Consider the following 23,667-nt stretch of genomic DNA (forward strand, 5'->3'; position numbering starts at 1 on the left):
TTTTAAGAGCATTTCTCCCTGATTATTTTGCTGCTGTTTGTGCTCGACTCCCCAGACTATATGGGAACCTGCCTTGTGTTTACAGCTCCCAGCATCTCTCCTCCCAGTTACTTTGGCCCAGACCAGCACTCCCTCTAGAAACAAGGTGGGAACAGCTCAAACCTGCGGGATGGAGGATGTTTAGGCTTTTTTTTCTTCCCAGGTGGGTCTGTTTGGCCTCTCCTGCCCAGCTCCTGCAGGCTGACCTTCTCCCTCCGCTCTAGATATTTTTGGCATTAGGATGCGTCGCTGGGAAAACTCGAGCTTAAAGAAAGCAGCACCGAGCCTGCAGCCCATTGCCCAGCCCAGGGCCAGGCTGTCTCCATCTCTTCTTGGCCGCAGTGAAGCTGAGCATCTGGGTGCTGCGGGGAGGCGGAGGGGGGTGTCTGGTCAGCGTGGGGGGAGCCAAGCACCCTCTCGTGAAACCCTCCTGCCCTCTGAGCTTGTGGCGGGGGGCACAGGCGGTGCCCGTTCTGGGGGAGTGATTGTATGAAACTGTTTACTTCTGACTATGCTGTTTACAAGAGGGATGTGGGGTTGGGGGGGGTGGGAGGGGGGGAACAAGCCAAGCCTCAGGAGGATTGGGAAACGTGTTATCTGCACCAGCCTGCAGCAAGGCTGTCACTGCCGGCATCGTGCCGGTGTCAATGGGGATCTCTTGGCCAGTTTTGGTCCATGGGGAGGAGAGAGCAGAGGTGGGTCCAGCCTAGAGGGGTTAGATTAGCTCCCCCTTGTCCCCTTGCTGCTGTGTTTGAGGTTCAGCGGTGCTAGTGACAGATAAGAGTTACCCCTGTGGTCTTCCTTTACTCCTCAGGACCCAGCTCCTTCACATATCAGAGGCTCTCAGAGCCTTTCTGGAGCAATAAGACTTAAAACAAGCATTACCATCGTTGTGGAAATCCTCCGTTGTGTGCATTGTATGTCTCCTCCGTATGCAGTACCGAGTCTGGGTTTAAGCCTGCCAAAGGGTCGTGGGGCAGCTGCTTCGGGGCACAAACTGGGATATGTTTCCCTGTGCTTTCTGCAGGTCATGAGAGCAGGGAAACACATTGCTGCTTTCCTTTGTTACCCCGGGTGTGCGCTGCCCCAGCCTCACACTACAGCTGAGTGGGGCGAGGGGGGGGGCTCCCGGTCCCCTTTTAGGGATGCTGCTGCAGGACAGGCGTGCGGTGCTCCGCACCGGTTCGGCTGTGTCGCAGGAGCAGGCTGTGTGCTTTTACCCCTGACTTCTCGCAGCCTCCCATCCCATCAGCCAGGCTGCGGAGGTCCGATGCTCAGCAGAGGGACGGCATCTGGAACGGAGAGCCCCTGGCTCCCTCGGCAGTGGGATGCGGCCGATGCTCGTGCTGCTGCCTCCTTCGTCGGGGCACTGCTGGGACCCGTCGCTGGTGGTGGGGAGAGCTGTGCCAGCAGCTCCTCAGCTGATTACTGGGCATGTCCCACCGTGTGGCCCTTCACGTCCAACTTCAGAGCAGGGTGGTGGGCACAGCTGGAAGGAAAGTGCAGGGAGTTCCTCTCTTCCAGCTGCAAGGTGACAAGTCCCGTTTCTCCACAGTCTGCCCAAGTGCTTTTAGCTCTGAGAGGGATGTCCAACTTGCTGGAGGAGCTCACAGGGGCCACACAGGAGTGCTTGGTGTCCCTGTTCTGGCGCCTGCCCCCACCCCAGCAGCTGCCCAGCCCACCCTGGGCCTTCAGCTCGCTCATCCAGCAAAACCCAGCAGCTCTGCAGAAGCGAGCCGCTTCCCTGCTGCTCCAGGGATGTGCCGGGGCCGCAGCTGGGCTGGGGGAGCCCCAGGATGGGGGGGGGGACGGGGGACACAACCCTGTCCCAGCCCTGCTCTGGGCTCCCCCCTGCTGCCCACAGCCCCTGCGCTGAGCTAGCGAGAGCAGAAGGCTTAAACCCAGACTCCAAACTAAAGATAATGATATTAGTAAATGAATCTGTATTTTTCTTTTGGTTTGTTTTTTTTTTTTTTGCACAGAAGCTGGTAATCTAGGACCTATGTGTGAACAAGTTTATATAAATATTTTTTGTACTTGGTTTACTTGGGTTGGTATGAGACGTTCTATTTAAGTTCTTTGAACACTGTGGATACCCTGATGTGTATGAGTGGCAGAGGCTTTGTAAATTAAGGGACGTTTGTGTGAATAAAGCTATTTGATGGGGTTGAAAAGCCACACACAACTTGAAACACAAGCTTTGTGCGTTTGTCCTCAGCTGTGCTGCCAGCAGTGCCTTTGTAAGGAAGGGGAGTCCCCGAGCAGCGGTGGGCAACCCGAGGCCCTAAAGCGGTCCTCGCTCCATCCCCTAGGGCAGGTCCAGCCAAGCCCGGGCTGGACTAGCCAGCCTGACCCTGCCTGGGGGCACTAAACCAAGGCACGGTGGCCAGTGCCAAGCAGAAACGTGGCTGCCTGGCACGCGGCACCCGCAGCCGTTTATCCTTGCCCCGGATTAGGATTAGCCCCGTTCTCGCTGCAGACACCAAGTAGGCCATGGCGATTAGTGGGGCAGACGAGCTTGGCCTCTGCCCGCAGAAGCCTCCCTGTCCTCCCCCTTTGCCGGCAGCCCCGAGGTTCGGGAGCCAAAGAGGGCAAGCAGCCTGTTATCCAGCTGGCCACCCGCTCCAGAGGTGGCTGCAAACCCAGCAAGGAAAATGCCCAGAGGAATTGCCACTTTAGTAGCCACAAATATTTCCTCCCTTTGCACAGATCCTCTGCTCCAAATCCCAGATGCGCAGACCCAACCAAGCTGGTCACAGCAGTTGGGAGCCCCTGTAGCTCTGTTTCTAGCCGGGACCCCCAGTGTCCGGGCTGACATCCACCACGGGAAAAGCACGGCGAGACTGAGCCGCATCCCGCAGTGACGAGTTTTCCTTTGGGCAGGGGACGGCAGCCAACCGTTTCCCGGGTGTTGAGCAGCGTGGGGCCGCACGGAGCCGGTGTTGGGCATGGGGGGGTCCCGGCACACGGGGCCATGCACCGCTGCTCACCAGCCATTGCGTAATGGCCTCGAAGCCTCGCAGCCACGGGGCCAGAGCTGCCCGGGGGGGCCCAAGCCACGTTTCCAGTGGCCCCCCCAGCTTCCAGCTGGGTTATCCCGGGGCCGAGGGGCATTGACTGCATGGCACCCACTGCGAGAGCAACCCCCCGGTGCTCAAACATCTCCCCCCTCGCCCCCGTCCTGCCCAGAGCATCCTGCCTGCAGGCAGGGAAGGGGCCGCGTCGACTCTGGTCACACTGGCAGCGGGTGTGGGACAAGCACCGAGGCTGTCCCTGTCCTGGTGACAAGTGGAGCTGCTGAGAGTGACTGTGCCACACTGCTGCCACACCGTTGTCACCAGCTCGGTGCTCACTGGGCGAGTGGGGCGGTGGAGGGCCCTGCCACTGGGCCTGGGTCTGGATCGCTGGCATCCCGCTGGAGGAGGAAGAGGAGGTGATGCAGAAGAGGAAAGGTTTGTCGGGTAGATGCACACGTCGACCTTGCCTGGAGAGATGCTGCATAATCCTGCCTCCCTGGACGTGGCTCACTATCCCCCACCACATGCAGTGACCCCCAAACTCCCCAGGAGAAAGGCTGCTGCACCTCCAAGGAGGCTCCTTTTGCTCCCATGACTTCCCTGTGTTTTAAGCTCCACCGGTGACAAGTGCCAACCTCCAGGTTCATGGCATCGTGCACTTGTCTGTGACCAGACATGTAACGTGCCCCATGTGCTCCCATAGCCTCCGGCCACCCCAGCTCTCGTTAGCTCAGCCCCTGCAAATGTGATGAAGATGAAATCATAGAATCATAGATTGGAAAGGACCTTGAAGATCATCTCGTTCCCCCCCCGGCCTTGGCAAGGACACCTCCCACCAGCCCAGGTTGCTCCAAGCCCCGTCCAACCTGGCCTTGAACACCTCCAGGGATGGGGCAGCCACAGCTTCTCTGGGCAACCTGCACCAGGGGCTCACTGCCCTCAGAGTAAAGAATTTCTTCCTGATATCTAATCTAAATCTCCCCTCTTCCAGTTTGAAGCAATTCCCCCTCGTCCTATCACTCCATGCCCTTGTAAAAAGTCCCTCCCCAGCTCTCCTGGAGCCCCTTTAGGCACTGGAAGGGGCTCTAAGGTCTCCTTGGAGCCTTCTCTTCTCCAGGCTGAACACCCCCAACTCTCTCAGCCTCTCCTCCCAGCAGAGGGGCTCCAGCCCTCCCAGCATCTTCGTGGCCTCCTCTGGCCCCGCTCCAACAGGTCCACGTCTTTGCTATGCTGGGGGCTCCAGAGCTGGACGCAGCACTCCAGGTGGGGTCTCACCAGAGCAGAGAAATCCCACAGGAGCTTGGGGTGGGAGCCCGGGTCAGCTCACGTGTGTGCCACGGTGCTGCAGGCAAGAAGCCGGTAAGGGCAGGTGACCGCACGGCACAGTCGACAGCTGAAAAGCTTTTAACATCATTAACAGAGCGAAGTTGGTGTCAGTCACCAGGAGAAATGTTTCACTCTGGATTTGCTCTCTGGAGACCTGCAATTTCCTATGCTAAGGGGGCTGCCAAGCGCCACAAAGACACTTCAATTACTCGATAGCTGACAAAAGCACCCCAGCACCAGCCATCCCCTGCCCTGCCGCCCCTCGGGGACCAGCAGAGAGCACGTGCTGGGGCAGAGCGGCACGTGGCAAAGGCCACCGCCAGGCAGCAGGGCGAGGAGGTGGACAGGCAAGGAAACCCATGGCAGCCACCATGGCCACGAGGCCAGAGGCAGTCCCGGGTGCTGGCTGGGCAAGCACCAACCTCACCCCAGAGGGATTTAATGTCAGAGAACCGTGGTGAGACGCTGCCACCAGCTTCGCTCCCCCCTCTCCCTCCCCCTGCTTCCACCCCTGTGGTAGGAACATTTTCAAGAGCTTCCTCTCCACAGAGGCTCTGGCACTGCGTTTTACAGCTCGAGCACTAAGTCTTTCAGTGCAAAACGTAACTCCATATATCTTTTAAGATCTCTTGAGCTCCTCAAGCAGCAGCCACTTAAGCAGTCCTCGCTGGACCACAAAGAGACATCGGCTGCTCGAGCTGGTAGGAGGAGAGCAAGGCCCGCTTGATTGGTACAGGACATTCGTCTGCCTCATCTCCACGTTGATGAATAGCTCTCTCTTACCCGTGTCAGGCTCCAGCAAAGCAGAGGCTGAACAGCTAAAGCTGCCGTAAGCCCACACACTCCATTCAGCCGAGAGATGACTCAGACGAAGCTCTTGGTGCGGGTGGAGGTGACGATGAAACTCGAGGGTACGCAAGCCAGCGTGCTGCTGAGCGGGGGCTCTGCTCTCCCCACCGGCCGCCGTGCTGCGGGGCAGGAGGGTGGACCCTCCTCACCCTCTGTTCCTTTGCAGGGCAGTCAAGGGGGGGTCCTCAGCACGGGGACGGCTCAGCCCCGATGCTCTGCCACACGGTTGATAAGGCCGTGGATGGCATCAAGCTGTCCTGCATTTTATCCCATTGCACGCAGCATCCCAACAGCTCTACCGTGCCAGCTCAGACAGGAGCAGCGCAGCCCCCAGTGTTTGTAGGACAGCCGTGGCCACCCCGTCCTTCCTCCTGCGGAAACCCCAGGCAGCCCCGGGGATGAAGGGAGGGAGCAACATCGCCCAAACCACCTCCTCCTGATTCCAACCAAGACTTCAGAAAAGAAAGATGGCCAAGTCAGAAAGCCAAATATACTCTTTTTTTTTTCTCTTTTTTTTTTTTTTTTCTTTTGGCCTGCTATCTGCCTTGAACGCACACTCATGGCGCTGCACAGGGCTCGGGGTGCCCACCCCGGTCACGCTCCACCCGCATCTCCCCACACCGCAAGGGACCGCACGTGGCAGAGGCAACAGCTTCGCCCGCAGCGGCTTCTGGTCAGGCTCGGTTCCACAAACAAAAGCCACTTCTCGTCTCCAGCTCGTTTCCTGGCAGAGTTAATGGCCTGCGCTCCTCTGGGGACCCTGCACTTGCGAAGACGCGCTGGGAGGCAAGCAGCAAGGGAGAGAATTAAGACCTTATTTCCTCTGCCAGAGATAAGATCTTTAAACAAGCTTCTCAGCCAAGAACTTTAATTTTTATTTTTTTTTTCACAGGTTTTGCAAGGGAATCTTGTTCTCTAGAATTGCATCCGCCTCCAACCCCACTTACAGCTGCCAAAGCCTGCGCTTCCCCCGGGAGCAGCCTGCGAGCAGCGGAGATGGATGAGCTGACACGGGCATGACTTCACCCTTGCTGTCCTGCCGCCGGAGCCCCGGGGCTGTCAGTACTCCCAGAGCAGTCCCCACGGATCCACCCCACGGACCACTGCCAGGCAGTGCCGCAGCCCCCTGCCCCAGCGTTGGGGCTGGATGAAGCCCCCGGGGCGAGCATCCCTGCGACACACCGCTCCGAGCTCCAGCTCTGCTCCCTCTGCTCCATCCATCTCCGCAGTCGCTCCTGGTTTAACCCGGGAAGGGACAGCATCTGTGGTCTTGTGAAAAGCACCCGTTTCCCCCTCTGGAAAGACCTCTGGAAATCAGTGCGGGGCACTAAACTGGTTGTGCAGGGTTTACCCTTCCTCTCTCCCACAAAGCCAAGAATGTTATCTTACCACGGGCATCAATTCTTCCTTGTTGCACAGAAATGCCCCAATACTGGCCCTGTGTTTGGGAACACAGACAAATGTCCCCTGAGCCTTCAACGGCAAGAAATAAATGCCCCAGCCTTGCTCAGGCCCTGGGGCTTTGCAGCCCTCCCTTGCTTGGAGGCTGCTGTGGGAACCAACGCTTTGGGCTAATTTATCCGGCACATTGGCACTGCAGATGAACGCGCTGGCCCTGGGAGATGGCGGGGAGCTCGAGCCAGCCAGCCAGGCGATAAATCACAGGACGCTCTGCCCGCCGCTCTCTGCCCGCTGGTACTAAAGGTGCTGGTCACCATGTTCCCAGCGGGACAAATGTTCAAGCCTCGGAGCTGCTTTCGTGTCCCGTGCTCCGGGGAGGGGGAACGTGCGGCTCTGCGGGATCACCGTGTCCTGGCGTCAGCCTGACTGTGCTCCCCGTCACCCGCAGCCCTGAGCGGGGACTGACCGCAGGTGACAACCAGGGGACGAGGCTGCAGGCTCCGCAGGTTTCCCACTTTCCATCTTCGCTCTCTGTCCCACATCCAAGCAAACGTGACCCTCCTTGGGAAGTTTTCCCGGAAAAAGGGGCATGGATGCTCGCTGCCCGGAGGAGCCTGCCAGCACGGGCTGTCTCGTGGGATCTGGGACACGATGGCCTGCCTTGAACTTGTGCTCAAGGACATCAGTCTTGCAAAGTGCAGCACAGCACAAGGCTATCCGAAAGGGCTTTTGATGAGCTTCCAGCAAGATGAATGAGCTTCTGTGACCCTCCTCCATCTTCCTGAGCTAGATGATCAGTAAACCAACCCCTGCAGTAGCCTACAGCTCAGACGAGCTCTCACCTCTCGCATCCCACACACGTGTCTGGGTACTTAGATTAATGTCACCGCCGGAGAAGGGAGGGACTGTCCGCCCTGAGACTGTCCACCCTGAGACTCTCCACCCTGGGACTCCCCTTCGGTGCTGAAGATCTGTTCAGGCTGTCCAACCATCAAACACTTAGCAGGGGAGGAAAACAGAGGTAACAGATGAAGGCTCCTTTTCCCAAGGAATCCCGAGCACTCAGCCCTGCATGTAGCAGATCTCAGGGCTGAGCACAGACCGGGGAAGATTTTTGCCCCAAACTCGCCTCCAAACCCAGAAACTTCTCAGCTCGCCGCAGGCAAACAGCTCCCCCAAACTCCAGCGGGTCCAGGCTGTGGGGCTCCCTCCCAGGGTGCCATTAGGGGGTGTGATGAGGTGGAGATAATTGCTGCCTCGGGGACACAATTAACTCCTTCCTTGCCTGGTCCAGCTGGGGCTTTTGCATCCCAGAAGAGCAGTTCCCCCCCTCCCCACCCGGTTCCTTAGAAAACTTACATCCCTTTTCCTTCTCAGAGTGAGCCTTCTGAATCACAGCCTGACGAGCAAAGTGAGTTCACTGATGTGTGGCGATGATTTAGATTTGGGATATATCTGGAACGTGTGATTTATTTCAGGTATATGAGGCACCGGTGAAACCGAGAGCAAGCAGCGAGTGAATCAATCACACCCTCGTGATAATGGGGTTTGACGCGGCTCGGTGCAGCCAGCTGATGGGCTCTGAAAGTCCCACTCCCATGGGGCCAAACACGACGAGATACGGGTATGGTCCGGGGATGCGGGGACACCGGAAACCCTGCAGGAGGTGGTGATGTTGGGAAACTTCAATGGCAGCGCTGCTGCCAGCAACGGCCGTGGCGACACAACCGCTAGCAGAAAAAGGCACAGTGTGAACAGCCCTCTGTCCCCGGGACAGGGATCACCTTGAACCAGCCCAAAGAGCTGCTCCAAACCCGACCCCCACCTCCACACACGAGGTCCCATCTGGAAGCAGCAGAGGAAGAACCAGGCGCAAAGTCCAGCCTCCTCCCTGGCCCGGTGGTGCTTTCCTTTGCAGCAAATTGCTGTTTCAGAAATGCAGTAGACGTGAAATATGAAGAGAGAAATTGCCAGCGACTTTTAATTTGGGTTCTGCCAATTTCTCTGTTCCAGATATTGATTTTCCATAAAGATGAATCCCCGCTCCCAGCTCTCTCTGACAGGCACTATCTGGGTGTTTTGCTTATCCCGAGAGTGGAAATATATGTTTTATTAAGTGTCAGAGCTCACTAATGAGAAGAGGGAGGAAAATCAATTGTCTGCTTATATCTTGATCTCAAAGAAAGGACTAACAAGTTCTTTATTTTGATGCTGTGGGCAGGAGGACGGTGCAGAATGGCAAACGTGACAGACAACGGCTGTCAGCTCTGCTATACAGACAGCTCAGCTGATGGGGGGGAAGGGGGTACATGGGGTTTGAATGCTTCAAACGCATCTGTATTTGTATGAATTCAAAGAGATTCAGAGTGCTATAAAATCCTATAGTTGAATTGATCCCCGATGCAAAGCTACTGAAAACAGTAACATTTCAGCTGCAGACGAAGCAGGTTTATGCTCATATTCCTAAAATCACGACAGCAGCTCGGCCAGCTGTTCTGGACAGGGCGAGCCAAAGACATTCCGTTTTTCCACGCTAAATTTGGGATGAAGGTTAGCATTTATGACAATGAGAAGTACAAGCGAGCCCAGCGCAAAAGCCTCTGCACAACTCCAGCAACAAACCCTGTGTCAAACGTGCACCGTGCCGGGCTCGCAGTAAGTGCTCGGGTGACATCCTAACCCTGCCGAAATGAGGAGCAACGCTTGCTTAGCGCAGGACTTCACCTTTGCTGCGCTGAGAAGCTCAGCCACTGCGCTCAGCTCGGCTGTGCGATACTTCCATCTTCTACCTCCACCTTTTCCAGGTCGGTTCTGGGCTACAGGAACACCCTGAACAGCCTTAGACCTCACCAGCTCGAAGGCAGACATGCTGTCCGCCGCGAGCTAGTAAATACAAAGACACCATCAACACCTTCAGAAATCACGGGGTGGGAGGGTGCCAAGGGAAACGAAGACCAAGTGCAAGATTTGTTTTAAGCTCCTCCCTGGGCATCCGGCACAGCCCATGGCTGGAACAGGAGGTGAGGTCCTCCGGACCTCCACAGGACTCTTCTTATGGCCATAAGCCCTCAGACCACCAAGGAGGAGGGAAAAGGACAGGTCCCATTCCCAGCACACACAGCCCGAATGGGAGGGTTGGGATCCACGACACGAGCATGAACATTAATTTCCTGCAGCAACTCGGCGTTATTACCAAATACCGCTCTCCGCCAGCCCTCCCCGCCAAGCAAGGCTATCAGCCCTCTTTCACTCATATTTGTTATCTTGTCTGTCAGAGAATCACACCTGACAATTGTATAGTTGATCTCTTGGCAGCTGTGAAATGAAATGGTAAGCTCCGGCTGCCTTGAGAAGATGCATTGATTTCTTAAAATGACAGATCGCCTCCTCCCTTGATGTTCAAGCAGAAGCTCAGGGCTGATGTTATGGATCTTGCCTATCATTCAATTAAAAAAGCTTAGCAGAGACGCACCAGCTAAGCGTACAAGACAGCATTAAGGCTAAGCCCTGACCCAATGATTTAATCACAGGGAGGATGAAGGCACCTTCAGCTGCAGGACGCCTGTCCGGTTTGCTGACGAACACCCCGGTCGTGGTGTCGAGCTTGCCACTGGGAACCAGACGAGCCAGTCTCTTCCGCACAATAAAACAGGGGACCGGCCAGGCGGGTCCCACGGCAAAGCAGAGCAGGAAAACCCCTTCCTACCCAAAAGGAAGTTTGCCGCACTTAAAGGAGCAGTTTATATCCTATTTCAATGCATCTCTTTAATAGGGATTATGTGTTTAAGTTAAGAAAACTCCTGACACTTTTTGAACCTGCCTTCGCCTCACTGTGGAGAGCAGAGCACTGGAGTGTGTCCGGCCTCAGAGGTAAAGACCGCAAGATTCACCCTCGAAAAGTGAAAATACCTTAACCCTACGGCATGCCATAAAGCCCAGCACATCCCCTTAGTGTCCCAGAGCCACCTGTGCTTTCCTGGGCAAATATTAACATCTGCACAGCAGCAAAGAGCCAAGCTGAAGCCTGTCTGTGGGTACCCCGCATCCGTCTCCGTACTCCCAGGCAGAGCCGCAGTGGGGTGCTGACGCCGATGTCCTAACGCTCGGGAATTCAGGGCAGGGTCCTTCACAATCTTTCCCCCCAGAAACGCTACAACCGGTGCTGCTGTTCGGAGCAGCCGGGGCTGCGAGGATTCACCAGCCCCAGAGGCAGAGGTGGACCTACACCGGGCGACCCGAAACCCCGGCGAGGTGCCTGCGGTGCGAGAAACGGGACCGCCGTGTGCTGGCACCGCGCTTCACGGCGGCCACCTTGCAGGGTACCACTAGCATGACCTTAAGGCTCGCCGGGATGGAGCCAGCTTTTCTGCTCAGTGCTGCGCTCGCTACACCTTGCTCTGAGCCAGTATTTACCATTTTCCGGCTGTCCTGTATTAGCAACTTCAGCTCCGTCTGCGGGAACCCTTGGCTCGAGGCCGTGTCCCCACAATTTGCCAGTGAGGTCCGGGCTCTGCAGAGAGAACAGAGCTTTAAAACAGTGAAGCAGCTCAGTTAGGGGCCTTGGCCGTGGAGCTAGCGCTCATAAAACACTGATGCCACTGCCTCTCCGCGGCATGTTTTGCTGGAGGAGCAACGTGAACATCTCACACAGGGAAGTAAAGCTTTGGAAATCGTATTTCGGATGCCCCAGTGATCACAAACCCTGCAGTCCCTCAGCACACGGTCCTTTCATCCGCTTAGCGCTCCCCCAGCCCCGTCGCGAGAGCAAGGGCGCAGGATGGGAGTGAAACAAAATGTGTCTGTTAAGGGGGAAGCACAGAGCCCTCGGCCCTCCCTGCCCTCCGCTGGGATGGGGAACAGCCTGGGGCTGGGGGACGGAGCCATCTCACACCAGGAAGAGCAGGACACCCAGCCAGAGAGTCGCACCCACCCCTTGCCCCACGCACCGCGCCGGGAGGTGCATCACGCCGTGGTTACCGCAGCCGGGCATTGTGTGCTGGCGTGTTGGAAGCGACCTGCGCCGCCGCTGCCGGTGTAAAAAGGGACACCACTAATTAAGCAGGCAGAGGACAGCGTGGCCGCCCTCCTCTCCCCACGCACGTGGCCATCTCCCCTCGGGGCCAGCCTGGTGTCACCAAACCCACAGGGACACAAGGTGCCACCTCTCCCCAGGGATCCAGAGGGGGAAGCAGGGTGCGGCTGAGATTTACGGTGGGGAAGGTACAAATGATTTTGGGGCACGCCGTCCCCATGACAATCAGGGGTACGTCCCACCATAAACCACCGCCACTAAGAGCAAAAAAAGCATCACGGTGAAGAGCAGAGCCTTAGGGGAGATGTCAGTGGGTGCTGGGGGCCGCCAGCCGGGTGATGGAACCTGGTGGCAGGGAGAGGGAACAGCACCCATGTCTGCCTGAGGACCACTGCCACGGCTCCCATGGGTGCCCCCATCCACCACCTCCCAACCCTGGGGGGAGCCCAGGGCCACGCAGCCCCCCGGGCTTGGGCGACTGCGGTGACTGGTGCGGCTTTGGTTTAGGGTTTGGGGGGTGGGGGGGTGGAGGGTTGTGGAAAGGAAAAAAAAAACCTGAAAAGGAAATAGAGCTTGTTTTTTAAGTTTTTAAGCTCTCTTGGAAAAAAAAACTTGCTGTGAATGAGTGAATTAGTACAAATTGTAGTGCAGCTGAGGGCCAGACATCCGAAAGGTTTACAAACACTTGGAATGCCTATGAGGAAGTGTTATTAGTCCTGGTACGTATTTAGGGAAAATGAGGCTAAGAAAAATTGCTTTGTCAACTAGACATCACTATCTAGCTTCCACAAGACACGCGAGTATCCTAGTTAGATATTACAAGAACTTAAATAATTTTATCTGTAAAATTACACAGAGTGAGGAAAATTACCTGGTTTTAGATTGTATCATCGCAGTCTGACTGGGGTCACAAAAATCTTACTTTCAGGATTCCGTATTTCTTTCCTTTTCAAATCGCGGACGTTCAGCTTGTGAAAGCCACGTTCGCAACATCAAGCTGGGTTCTCATTACAGTATTGCTGCCAACACGGACACAGGCATTTATTTAGCTAATTTCTGTTTACGAAGCAGAAGCTGTGTGAGCCACAGGTACCTCAGCTAAAGCACAACCGAGAAACGCCTTCCGTCTTGGCTGAGCGGCCACCACTGACCAGGGCAGGGCTGTGTCAGTGAATGAAACACCTAAGACTACGACAGAGAGCGGATACGGCGTTGCGAAGGACCACTACCTAAACACCGTCTTGCCAGCAAATCGTTACCTGTCCACAGGTGCTTTACTTGCGTTTCAGTCTCTCACTGTACGTTGTTTATGGATTAACAGAGTTCTACAAAAAAGTGAGTGGATATCACGGGCTGAGGTGATGCTGTAAACTAAAACCAAAGAAAGGGAAAGCTGTACATCGCTGAAAATGCCGTCAGGTTACAACTGCTGGTCCGCTGTTGAAGGTGGAGGTGCAAGGAAAACCGCCGGCGTTCCTCTTGAAAGCTGTTGTGAGGCGGCACTTAGTGCTTCGCGTGGTTCTGCTGCTGCATCGCAGCTCGCTCGGGGGGCAGAGGGTTAACTCCAATCACCAAGGTGATTATGTAGCTGTAGGAATTGGCTGAGAAGATGGGTCTCAAACCTCAACAGCCTGGCAGATTACAAAGAGAGAAAAATAGGCATCTCCAGAGATGCAGAAGAATGGAAAAAAATTGGTTACAGGAGTACAAAAGGCATCTAATTAGAATGAAACAGAAGATAATAAGGTAGGGAGACATTTTGGCAGAGGATATCAGAGAATAATTCCTGACAGTGAATCTATTAAGCAGAGGTAGAACCTCTCAAGGGGGAGTAGCAGGAGACCAGTTGGTTGGAATATATGTAAGACTATACAAAACATCAGAAAACATACAACTAGAAAGGAAAATTCCTCTGGAACTACACCTAACAGTTCTTTCCCATCTATAAATTTATAAGCTCAGCTTCATCATTAAAAGAGACGAGTCACAGCCATGATTATACTCCCTCACAGCTGCTTTTCCTTTGGTTGTTAATGCTGTTACTGCCGCTTTCTTACGCAGCAACTGAGCTTTGGAGTCATGGCTGCAACTTTGAATGAATCTGAAACCAGTTCGGAGAGTACTGCGCACGGCAGAGAAGACGACAACGCCGGCCAAGAGCAGTACTTGGAAAGGAGAAACCTTGTTCTGCAGTTCCTGCACTCCGACCTGAGCCTCCCCAACCTCCAGCACCACCAGAACAAAGTTGAGCTTCTAAAGAAGTGTTACTTTTACTTGGAGATTGAGCCCAAACAGGTGAGCATGAGAGACCAGAACCACGTGACGCATTCCGCCGACACCTTGGAACTAATAGACCGCTTCCAATTGGAGAGGATGAAGAAGGTGGGAAAAACCCAGACTGAAATCCAGCTGTTCCTTCTAACTGAGCTGTTAGAACAGCTGGAACGAGGCCGGGAGGAGCTGAGCCGTTACGTAGAGACCTGCGATATGACAACTTTCCTCTCTAGCTGGGACCTGATTGCGCAGAGAATGTCCAAGCTCTCCAAGTCTATGAAAAACCTCCTTTCCTTGCAAGTGCCAGGAAAGCTCTACGTCAAGCACCGTTTGGTGTCACATGCAGGTCTTAGAGGTACCGGCCTCTCCAACATTCGGCTTTCTCTCTCTACAAAGAGACCACTGATTTTTGATCGAAAAGAATCATTTGCACACAAGGACTGGGCCAAGCTCAAGTGGTTTACCGAAAATCAAGAGTCACACTTTGAAGAATATGAACTGCACATTAAGTTACTGACAAGTGGGAGTGAGATAGAACCGAGACGCAGTAGGCAGCAAGTCAACTCCGACACATGTGTAGTGCAGAACCTGAAGCCTGGCACATCATACGAGTTCACAATTGGAAGACCACACACTCAAACATTTGTCTTTGTCAAATGGCACGACAGCATTACACTGAAGACAAAAGAATAACGCTGTTGGAGGCGCGGATGGCAGCCCCTAGGCAACAGCAGGACGAGGCGGCACACAAGAACACTTTTCTCATTTTGTCCATTTGAAAAAGATGAATGAGGAGAATTAAAGGTAAACCTTGTTTTTAAACATTTTGCGTAAAACTGAACTCATTCTGTTTTCAACAATTTTACACGCACCTTCCCCAAACCATTCCAGGTTAACAGTAACCCATTCCAAACTTCTCACGCAAAATAACATCCTTCGGCAGCATTTGAGATTCAACACTCACTTCCCACTGCCAGAACTCATAGGTGGGAGCAGCTAGAAGCAGACAGTCTTGCGGGACACCTTGGATGCAAAGCACAGGAGATAGAAGCATCTCCATCATCCACTGCTCTCCATCCACCAAAAGATGCCCAGTGCCGACTTCTTGCAATGATGTTGTTTTGGGTTTTTTACCCCAAGTTATTTTTTTCCACACGTCCTTCCTCCAAAACACCTGAACCGAATCCTAAGCTCCTTAAATCACTCACCCTAACATGTCCATCTTCGGTTCCTCTCACCCTCTACACCCTATGCCTTATAGGTACACTTAAGCCTGATTCATGCTTGCCCCTCTACAGCGCATGAAAAGATCACTCTGATTAAAAACAAACAAACAACAAAAACAACAACAAAAAACCCCAAACGACCCCCCAAACCCCCACACCAAACAGGTAAGGGTAATACATCCACACGATCAATACGTAGAAAACAGTCTTTTCTGCCATGTACTGCAGTCAATGCTCATTTTCTTGTTAACCATTTGGTTCAGTCCAGATACAGCTGTCCCCACACAGGCTCTACTCAAACCACCACATAAACAGATCTTTTAGTAATAAAATTTATTATTTAAATAAATTCAAATAATTTTTACAATTATGGCTTAAATATCAAAAAAAGGAATGTTGAGGTTCATTCTTATAAACGGTAGAAGCAGGTAGAAATATTTGTATCCAAAACATCATTTGAGGTTTGCTGCAAGTCACAGACATACAAAAGATAAAAACCCGCCACATTTAAAGTCCCTTAATTTACATTTCATGATGCTTAACATTTCATTTCTATTTAAAAAAAAACCCAAACAAAACAAACCCACAACAATTTATTGCAGTAAACTGATCATCCTACACAGATCTGCCCAAATCCTCAAAAACAGTCCGGTGGGCTTCTCCTTTGCCAGCTGGAGCCAAGGAGAGGTTTCCTAGTTCTGGACATCTGTCATTTCAGCGCCAGCCCCGGCAGGACGCAGGGCGACGGCTGCAACCGCAGGGACCGTCACGGGCTGGTGCCTGGCACGCCGCTTGCAGCCCGCGCAGGTTCTCGTCCTTCACCTTGGGCTCCAGCTCGAGCTAGTGCTGAGGACATTAAGTTATCCTGTTGGATGAACCGACATTTGCGTCCCACAACGACGTTCTTTTGTCCATGAGCTGCGGAAAACACAGAGCCTGTGACGGGACAGATACTCCGTGCGCCACAGAATCATGGAATCGTTTTGGTTGGAAGAGACCTTTAAGACCGTCAGGTCCAACCGTTAATCCAACACTGCCAAGTTACCACTGAACCACGTCCCTCAGCACCACGTCTACACATCTTTTAAATACCTCCAGGGATGGTGACTCCACCACTGCCCTGGACAGCCTGTTCCAATGCTTGACAACCCTTTCGGTGAAGAATTTTTTCCTAATGTCCAATCTAAACCTCCCCTTAGCACAACTTGAGGCTTTTTCCTCTTGTCCTGTCGCCTGTCACTTGGGAGAAGAGACCAACACCATGCTACCACTGGTTTCCTACTGGAATTACCAAAGATTTGGTGGTTTCGTTTTTTTATAAGTACTTTAAGAATACGTGCTTGAACATAAAATCCTTTCAAAAGTAAATTCAAAGCTCTGTGTGCAAATGAAACCAGACTACCTTGAACTTTTTCTCTCTTAACTTCTATGATTCCCTCTATCCATGAGCACAAGGACAAGAATGCAATATTCAGCTGGCACTAACAGTCTATAAAAAGTTTGATTAATTGCACTTTCTGCTATCCCTGACTATTGCAGCTGCATGACCAACTCTACAGGTACCTGCTCACCACCCAAGAGTCCAGCCTGGCTCTTACTGCTGCTGGCTGCTCTGGGGCAGCTTTTTCTAAACACCGGTTACAAAACGCACCTTCAGAGGAAAAAAAAAAAAAAATGTATATTGTCTGGCAACACAGAGGTGACCAAGCAGAGCATTTCAGCCTAAGCTTTACTCTCCAAGGAGTAGCAGTAAACATTTTTTACCCCACTGAGGGCAAAGGGAGATGCTTTGAGAGGTGTCTTTCTTGGTCTATACAACAAAGACATGTCCGAACCCCATACAAGAGTATTGGACTAAGCCACTACAGTTGGGGTGAGACTCCTCATTTGTGTTATGTGTAATGAAATAACCAGCAAAAAAAAAACCCCATGGGAGAGACTCTTCACTTCCATTAGATCATGAAAATGAGACCCACTGGTTCTAAAGGGACCAAGGTGACTTTGTTAGAATGATGCTGGCACCGTGCTAAAGTATTTATCCCAACAACTCCAGCATCTCTTGCAATTCTCCACAGCATCTTGGAGATACACGATTGCATTTCTGTAGTCCACAAAATGACGCCCATACAACCTTATTTTGGAATTGCAATAATATTTGCAAAATCGGGCTGGTGCAGAATCTTTTTAAGATCCCAGCCGGGATGACTTCAAAGAGGAACAATAAACTTTACATCTTACCAGCTTTTATCAAGCATCCTTAGAACCAGCAGGAGGTATTTCCTACAGGCTTTTTTCCCCCCTTATGGAATCGCCAGCCATACGCCCGTTATTACGCTTCAGTAAGACAAGAGCAAGCCTGGGTGGTCTCTAGTGTACAGATCAAATCCACCAAATGCAGAAGTGCAGGAAGATACTTTAAAATAAGGAAGAGAACAACAAAATTTCTCCATTCTCCCGTCAAGTCTAACACAGAGTCATGAGAAGAAACACAGCGTTAAATAAGGACTTTTCCAGACACAACGCTTTCTTATTGCACATTCCTCCACACTGGAAAGAGCCATGCTGCATTTTCAGTGGCAAACACAGGACAGAAGTCATCCCTGCCATAGCGCTGGGAAGTCATGAGGAGACCCCTCACTTGCTCCACGGAGGACTTGTGCCCCGGCACAGTATATACTTGTTGCAAAGCCACCGTGATGGCATCTTAGCTTCATCCCACGTGAACATTTAGAGACAGCCAAGCGCGTGGTCTTGGGGAGAGCTGAGGCAGGCACTTCATACATTCAGAATTGAAACGAGATAAAAGACACCCTCCCGCAAAACTACCATGCTTCAAAAAGCAGCTCCGTGATTCACCACTTCCCCGCTATACATCTGTAGCCATAGGCTACCGGGCAAAAGCAGCCTTCTCTAGTGAATCACAGCTTCCAGTTCACAGCAGTTTGGCTACTTAAAATAAAATTAAAAAAATACATTATACACATATATGCTGTGGTACACGTATCAAATTTCCATCACCGCTCTTAAAAACTCAGGCCATAAGACTGTGAAAGAAATTCACAGTTAAAAGTTAATAAATTAGAAGCAGCTTTAAAAAAATACGGAGTAGGAAAGGGAGGATCTTGCAGGAGGAGATTTCAAATAAAACTCAGAACAGTTTAAAATATGCTTACAATTTCTGACGTTTCCTGGTAGGAGGGGTCCTCGCTTTTCATTAACTTTATACTGGTAAGGACAACCCCCTTGGTACAAAGAATAAGGAAATCTATTTACAAAATCAACTTGGCCTTGGCTCTGTGATATTTACACTCTCGGGGAACAGCATTTTGGCTAGACAAAGAGTGATAAACGGTTCTCTCTTTGTTTTCTTCCTTCACTTAAAAAAAACAAAACAACAAAAAAATTGTTTTTCTGCTTTAAGAAATAAGAAGTCTTTAAAATTCCCTGGCCTGGGTTTTCAAATGAGTGGTAGTACTCAGAAGCTTTGGTCCTCTATGGCAAATCGCAGCTTGCTGCACGGCTCGGTCGCATGCAGTCATTCCACCCTCAATGAATGGATTAAGTATTTGGTCCCCAAAATGCAGCTGCACTGGCAGATAGGATGGGGGCTCCTCTGAGCATCTTACAGTTAAAAAAATAGTATCGTCAATAAAGTCACCCACCCGCCCATCCATTTCCAGTGCTTTTTGGTTTGCTAGAGCTGAAAGTTCCTGTCCATGGTTGCACTGATTAAAAAAAAAAAAAACAAACAAACCCAAGATGCCAAAGCACACACTGAAGCTGAGCTGTCACTGTGCAGGCGAAGATCCTGGCTCCATGGGTCATTAAATAATTAAAAGATTGCGTCCTTCCCAAGGCACACGTAACGCAGTTCAGGTAGAGAGGGACGAGCTCATCGAGGTACAACCCATCCTCATCGGTGGAAGGCTGAAGTCTTTCTGACAAGAATCCCCTGGGCTGCAGTGCAGCAGTTGTGCTGTCTGTAATGCTGAAGTAGTCTCCTCCACAAAGGGTTGCACTCCAGGAGGTACCGGTTCCCTGTTGGCACAGGGACGGGGACAGCGGGTTAGTGGCCAGAAGAGGTTTGGGTGACACCATCACAGACCGGTCAGGGAAACTTTTGCCCAAGATCTCTAGCCTAAGGGTGCCGGGTAACTCGCAGGGACGTTTCCTTCAGGCAGAGCTCTGTGAAATCCCCGCTCCCTTTACAGTGCTGTCTTATCCGCGAGCAGCTTCCCCACGCATCGCTGCCTACGTCTGTGTGATTCGGAGGAAAATAAGCAGCCAAATTCTGTTAGGAGAGAGCTCTAGCATGCAAGCGATGGAAACAATGTGGTCCGAATGAGAGGGTGAGAAAAACTAATTCTATGTGCTCTACACATGCCACAAACCATCTCTGCTTTGTGCAGATTGCCCACATAGCCCAGTTTCAAAACCACAGACAGCCTAAGGGCAGAAGAATAAAGGAAGGCCATCCATTGCACTAGTTTGGATCTCCACCCCTTTATCCAAGCATCCTCTTCCCCTGCAGGCCGGTGCACACTCCCAGCAGACCCACCTACAATGCAGAGTCCTTCCTGAGCTCGTGTGATGCCAACATTGACCTGGTTTGGGTCGGTAACAAACCCCAGGTACTTCTTCTGCCAGCTCTTTGTGGGCTTCCTATCTATCTCTGATCGGGGGCAGGAGCGTACCGTTGACAGGATCACGTATCTCCACTCACTTCCTAGAAAGCAGAATTGAAACAGATTTTATTTTTTTTTTTTTAGAACGAAGCGTCTGGCTTCCTCCCTCCATCCCACAAGACACTCATTTCTCCACAGCAAGCCCCAAAAAACTGCGGCCACCGTTTGGGTTTCCCTAGCTTTGGAGGCCATAGGACCCCTGGTCATTGCTCTCCAAAGAGTATGTGCTCTGGCAGTTCTTTAACACCCCTTTCAGACACCCTCCACCTTCCTATCTTCATCAGTCGCACCCTGCCTGGGCACTCCAGGGCTTTCCAAAGGATTTATTAGACTGACAAATCATCCAGAAATCTGGCCCAGGGATGCTTCCTCCATGGCTGAAATGACCCTGGTATAGAATTTGCTTCAAGACCGTCTCCATGATAAGTTCCTTCAGCTCTCAGGAAGGCAGGAGGGAACAGAACCAACCCTCCCCTCTCCTGCCAGCCTCACCTTGACTCTTCATGATGGTGCAGACGGTCACCCCACGGATGCCCTCTTTCAGGAGGCTCTTGCTGATCTCGGACACCTGGGCGTTGTAGGGGCTCAGGATGGCGATGCTCTCCGGCCGGATGGTGCCATCTAGTGTCAGCTGCTTCGCTAGCCTCACCTGGGGAGACCAGCGTCCTGCTCACCTGGGAGCGGTGGCCAGAGGCAACCAGCCCTCCAGCACCCCGTCCCCAGGGCAGCGATGGTGCCTGGCTGTGCTGCTCCCCCTGCTCTGGGTCACGCTTCCCTACGGCTGCCTCTGGCACTGGGGAATGCTCCAGACTCGAGAAGACACCAGGCAGATACTACACCCCACTGATCTTTGTCCTATCTCACGACTCATCATCCCTCCACGATCCCCGGAGTCGCCCAGCACAACACCCTCCCCTTTGGCACCTCCAGCAATTCCCCAGGACCCTCCTCACCGCCTGCTGCACTTCTTCTAGGTTGGCTTTGGAGTTCTCGTTTCCTTCCTCAGTAGAAATCATGAGGCTCTGCTCCTTCCCCTCCACGTGCCCAAAGACGATAGGGCAGCAGCTGTTATCTTTGTGGTAGAAGACGCTGGGATTACGAAGAAGCTGGGGGCACGTCCTCAGCCGCATATCATAAAACTCCTTGGATGGGAACTCGCAAATGCCTTTGTGCTGGCAGAGAAAAGGGGAGAAACTGAGGTGAACAAAACCCCAGGAACTTCTCAACCTGCGGCATCTTTTTGGGCAGGCTTCACTTGCAACGCCACTGTGCTATAGCTGGCACCGGGCAAGTACGTTATTTATTACTCTAGGAAGGGAAAGCACTAATGGAGAATATTTGTTTCCCAGTGGCTTGAGGCAAGCCCTGACAGCAGCATTTGCTGTGATAGAGAAAAGACAATCCGCTCGAGGGCCTCACCATGCGGTACTGCGTATCCAGCATCCACGCCTGATTGCGATAGCGCTCAAAGAGAGACGTCTCCATGCCAAGACTCTTGCAGAAGTCATTGTTCACCACGGGCCGCAGCTGTTTGTGATCCCCAAGCAAAACAACCTGGAAGGAAGAGTGGACACCTCAGCTATGAGGGTGGTGGCCCTGGTGAAGGCAATCAGCTCCTTGAAAGGTTACTTGCACACAGACATTTGTTGCTCCTTATTTATGTTATGGTTACAGTGACCTCAATCAAGGACCATGTTGGGCCTTATGTAAAGATCCTGACCCGGATAATGTGGTGCCTAGTTCTCATCTGACGGGAGAAAGACATCATGTAGTAAGTCTGCTGAGATCTGCTCTATGCTTCTTGTCACGTTAATACTTTGTACCCAGGTCAGCACATTTTTTGGTGGCAGTAATACCCACCCTGTAAAGAAGCATCAAAAATCCAGCCACAGCACCACTCGGTTTCTCTTGCAGAAAGCCAAGAGCAAGTTTAGAGGAGACAGTATGTTTGAAAACAAGGAGCTCAGCTGATGCACGCAGCAGAGAGGCGAGCAGATGCAATAGTTCACCACCACAGCTTTCAGGCCTACAGCAGGTCTCACGACTCCGCTTTATGTGATATGAACAGATAATGCACAGCTTATGCATCTAATGAGAATACTTATCATAGAATCATAGAATGAGTTACGTTGGAAGGGACCTTGAAGATCGTCTCATTCCACCCCCCTGCCCTGGGCAGGGACACCTCCCACCAGCCCAGGTTGCTCCAAGCCCCGTCCAACCTGGCCTTGAACACCTCCAAGGATGGGGCAGCCACAGCTTCTCGGGGCAACCTGCCCCAGGGGCTCACTGCCCTCAGATTAAAGAATTTCTTCCTGATATCTAATCTAAATCTCCCCTCTTCCAGTTTGAAGCCATTCCCCCTCATCCTATCACTCCATGCCCTTGTGAAAAGTCCCTCCCCAGCTCTCCTGGAGCCCCTTTAGGCACTGGAAGGGGCTCTAAGGTCTCCTCGGAGCCTTCTCTTCTCCAGGCTGAACCCCCCCAACTCTCTCAGCCTTATGTACTGCATGTACCTCTCTGTGCCTCAAGATTTTAACTATAGTTGGTAGAGTTATACCTCAAAGGAAACAACTCCCTGAAGGCTGAAACATTGATGCACCATCATAGATACTACCAAGAACAACCTTAAAACCTGGTAAAACTTGGAAGAGCAGCATGGTAAGGGGTGGAAGACATGCAAAGGTTCAAGAACCCTGAGCAGCTGTCCTAAAGACATGTCTTTGGGAGGGACTTACCTTCTCAGCATGGCGGTAGCTGACCAAGGGGATGAGGGTCTCGGGCTCTGTGGACATGGCACACTCATCGATGATTATCTGCTTGACATTGAGCTGCTCCAGACAGCTGGCAGATGCGGCGGAGCACGTGCACAGGATGACATCGTGGGCTGCCAGTTCATATGCACGAGCAGTCGACAACTGATTTTTGTACCTGTTGGTCGATGCAGAAGACACCCAGTTATGCGTAAGGGAAACAGCTCCATGTTCCTCGTGCAGGAACCAGGTAGAGCCTATACTTTCCCAAATGATTACGGCGTCACCTCCCTCCCCAGGATGAGCTGGCGTTCCCAGAAAAGGGCTTTGGATGGACACTGTAGGAAATGTACTTTGTCCTGAACTCAACAGGGCAGGGGCTCAAGGTGGAGGATGCAAGTGTCACACACACATAATATGACTTTTGGTTCAGAGGGACAATAGCACCAGAGCAGAAGCGATGCTGATGCTCTGCACTGTACCACTAACCCCGAGCTAATCACTTTTTATCATTATTCCACACACACAGCTTATTAATCCATCTCGATGTTTTCACCCAGTCCCTTGCCTTGCACGAGCCAGGACAAATCCGCTGACTTTCACACAGTCTACGAGTTTCTGTCAGTTGAGACCTAACAAGTATAGCCCAAACCTCTTCTCGCAGGGGAAGGAGATCGCTGCACCGCACTCCTTCAGGGCAGTGCTTCAGAGGTCAAAGTCAGCCATCTCCCACCAGGGTCTCTCTTTCTACTCACTTCTTTGTTTCTTCTTCTGTTATCTGCTCTCCTCTCTTCATCCGAGCATCAAAGTTACAGATCTCCTGCCATAAAGGGTTGGGCGGCCGCCGGATGCGATGATGCAGGATTATTTCACTGAAAGAAAAGAGTCAATATATAAATGTTTCCCCCCACACAGACCCAAGCGATCTCTTCTACAGTGAAGCATACCACATCTCTCTACGTGGAGAAACTCCATTAGCTAAAGAAGTCACAGCCAGATTGTTCCATCTTTGTGACCTAACACTTAGCTCCCCCTCGAGGACACAAAATACAACGCCCTTTCTTT

The 23,667-nt window shown here is 52.2% G+C and overlaps 2 protein-coding genes across 2 annotated transcripts in view; one reads left to right on the top strand and one right to left on the bottom strand.

The window, feature by feature from the left end:
• Positions 1-13,743: 13,743 nt before the first annotated feature.
• On the top strand, positions 13,744-14,631 carry LOC104294010 (chromosome unknown open reading frame, human C20orf195). The gene has a single exon (XM_009893564.1). The coding sequence runs from the start codon at positions 13,744-13,746 to the stop codon at positions 14,629-14,631; it is 888 nt and encodes a 295-aa protein (XP_009891866.1).
• A 4,446-nt stretch (positions 14,632-19,077) lies between these two features.
• Positions 19,078-23,667, bottom strand: part of HELZ2 (helicase with zinc finger 2, transcriptional coactivator) — a 17,777-nt gene continuing 13,187 nt past the window's right edge. Inside the window, 7 exon segments of the mRNA XM_009893565.1 lie at positions 19,078-19,202; positions 19,723-19,890; positions 20,342-20,498; positions 20,803-21,021; positions 21,269-21,403; positions 22,588-22,780; positions 23,358-23,474. Of these exon segments, the coding sequence (XP_009891867.1) occupies positions 19,078-19,202; positions 19,723-19,890; positions 20,342-20,498; positions 20,803-21,021; positions 21,269-21,403; positions 22,588-22,780; positions 23,358-23,474 (1,114 nt within the window).

This window comes from Charadrius vociferus, unplaced genomic scaffold (assembly GCF_000708025.1).
Source record: "Charadrius vociferus isolate BGI_N301 unplaced genomic scaffold, ASM70802v2 scaffold259, whole genome shotgun sequence".
NCBI lineage: Eukaryota > Metazoa > Chordata > Aves > Charadriiformes > Charadriidae > Charadrius > Charadrius vociferus.

Excerpts from the sequence above, each read along its gene's own strand:
- LOC104294010 (XM_009893564.1), top strand. The coding sequence starts at position 13,744 with ATGGCTGCAACTTTGAATGAATCTGAAACCAGTTCGGAGAGTACTGCG.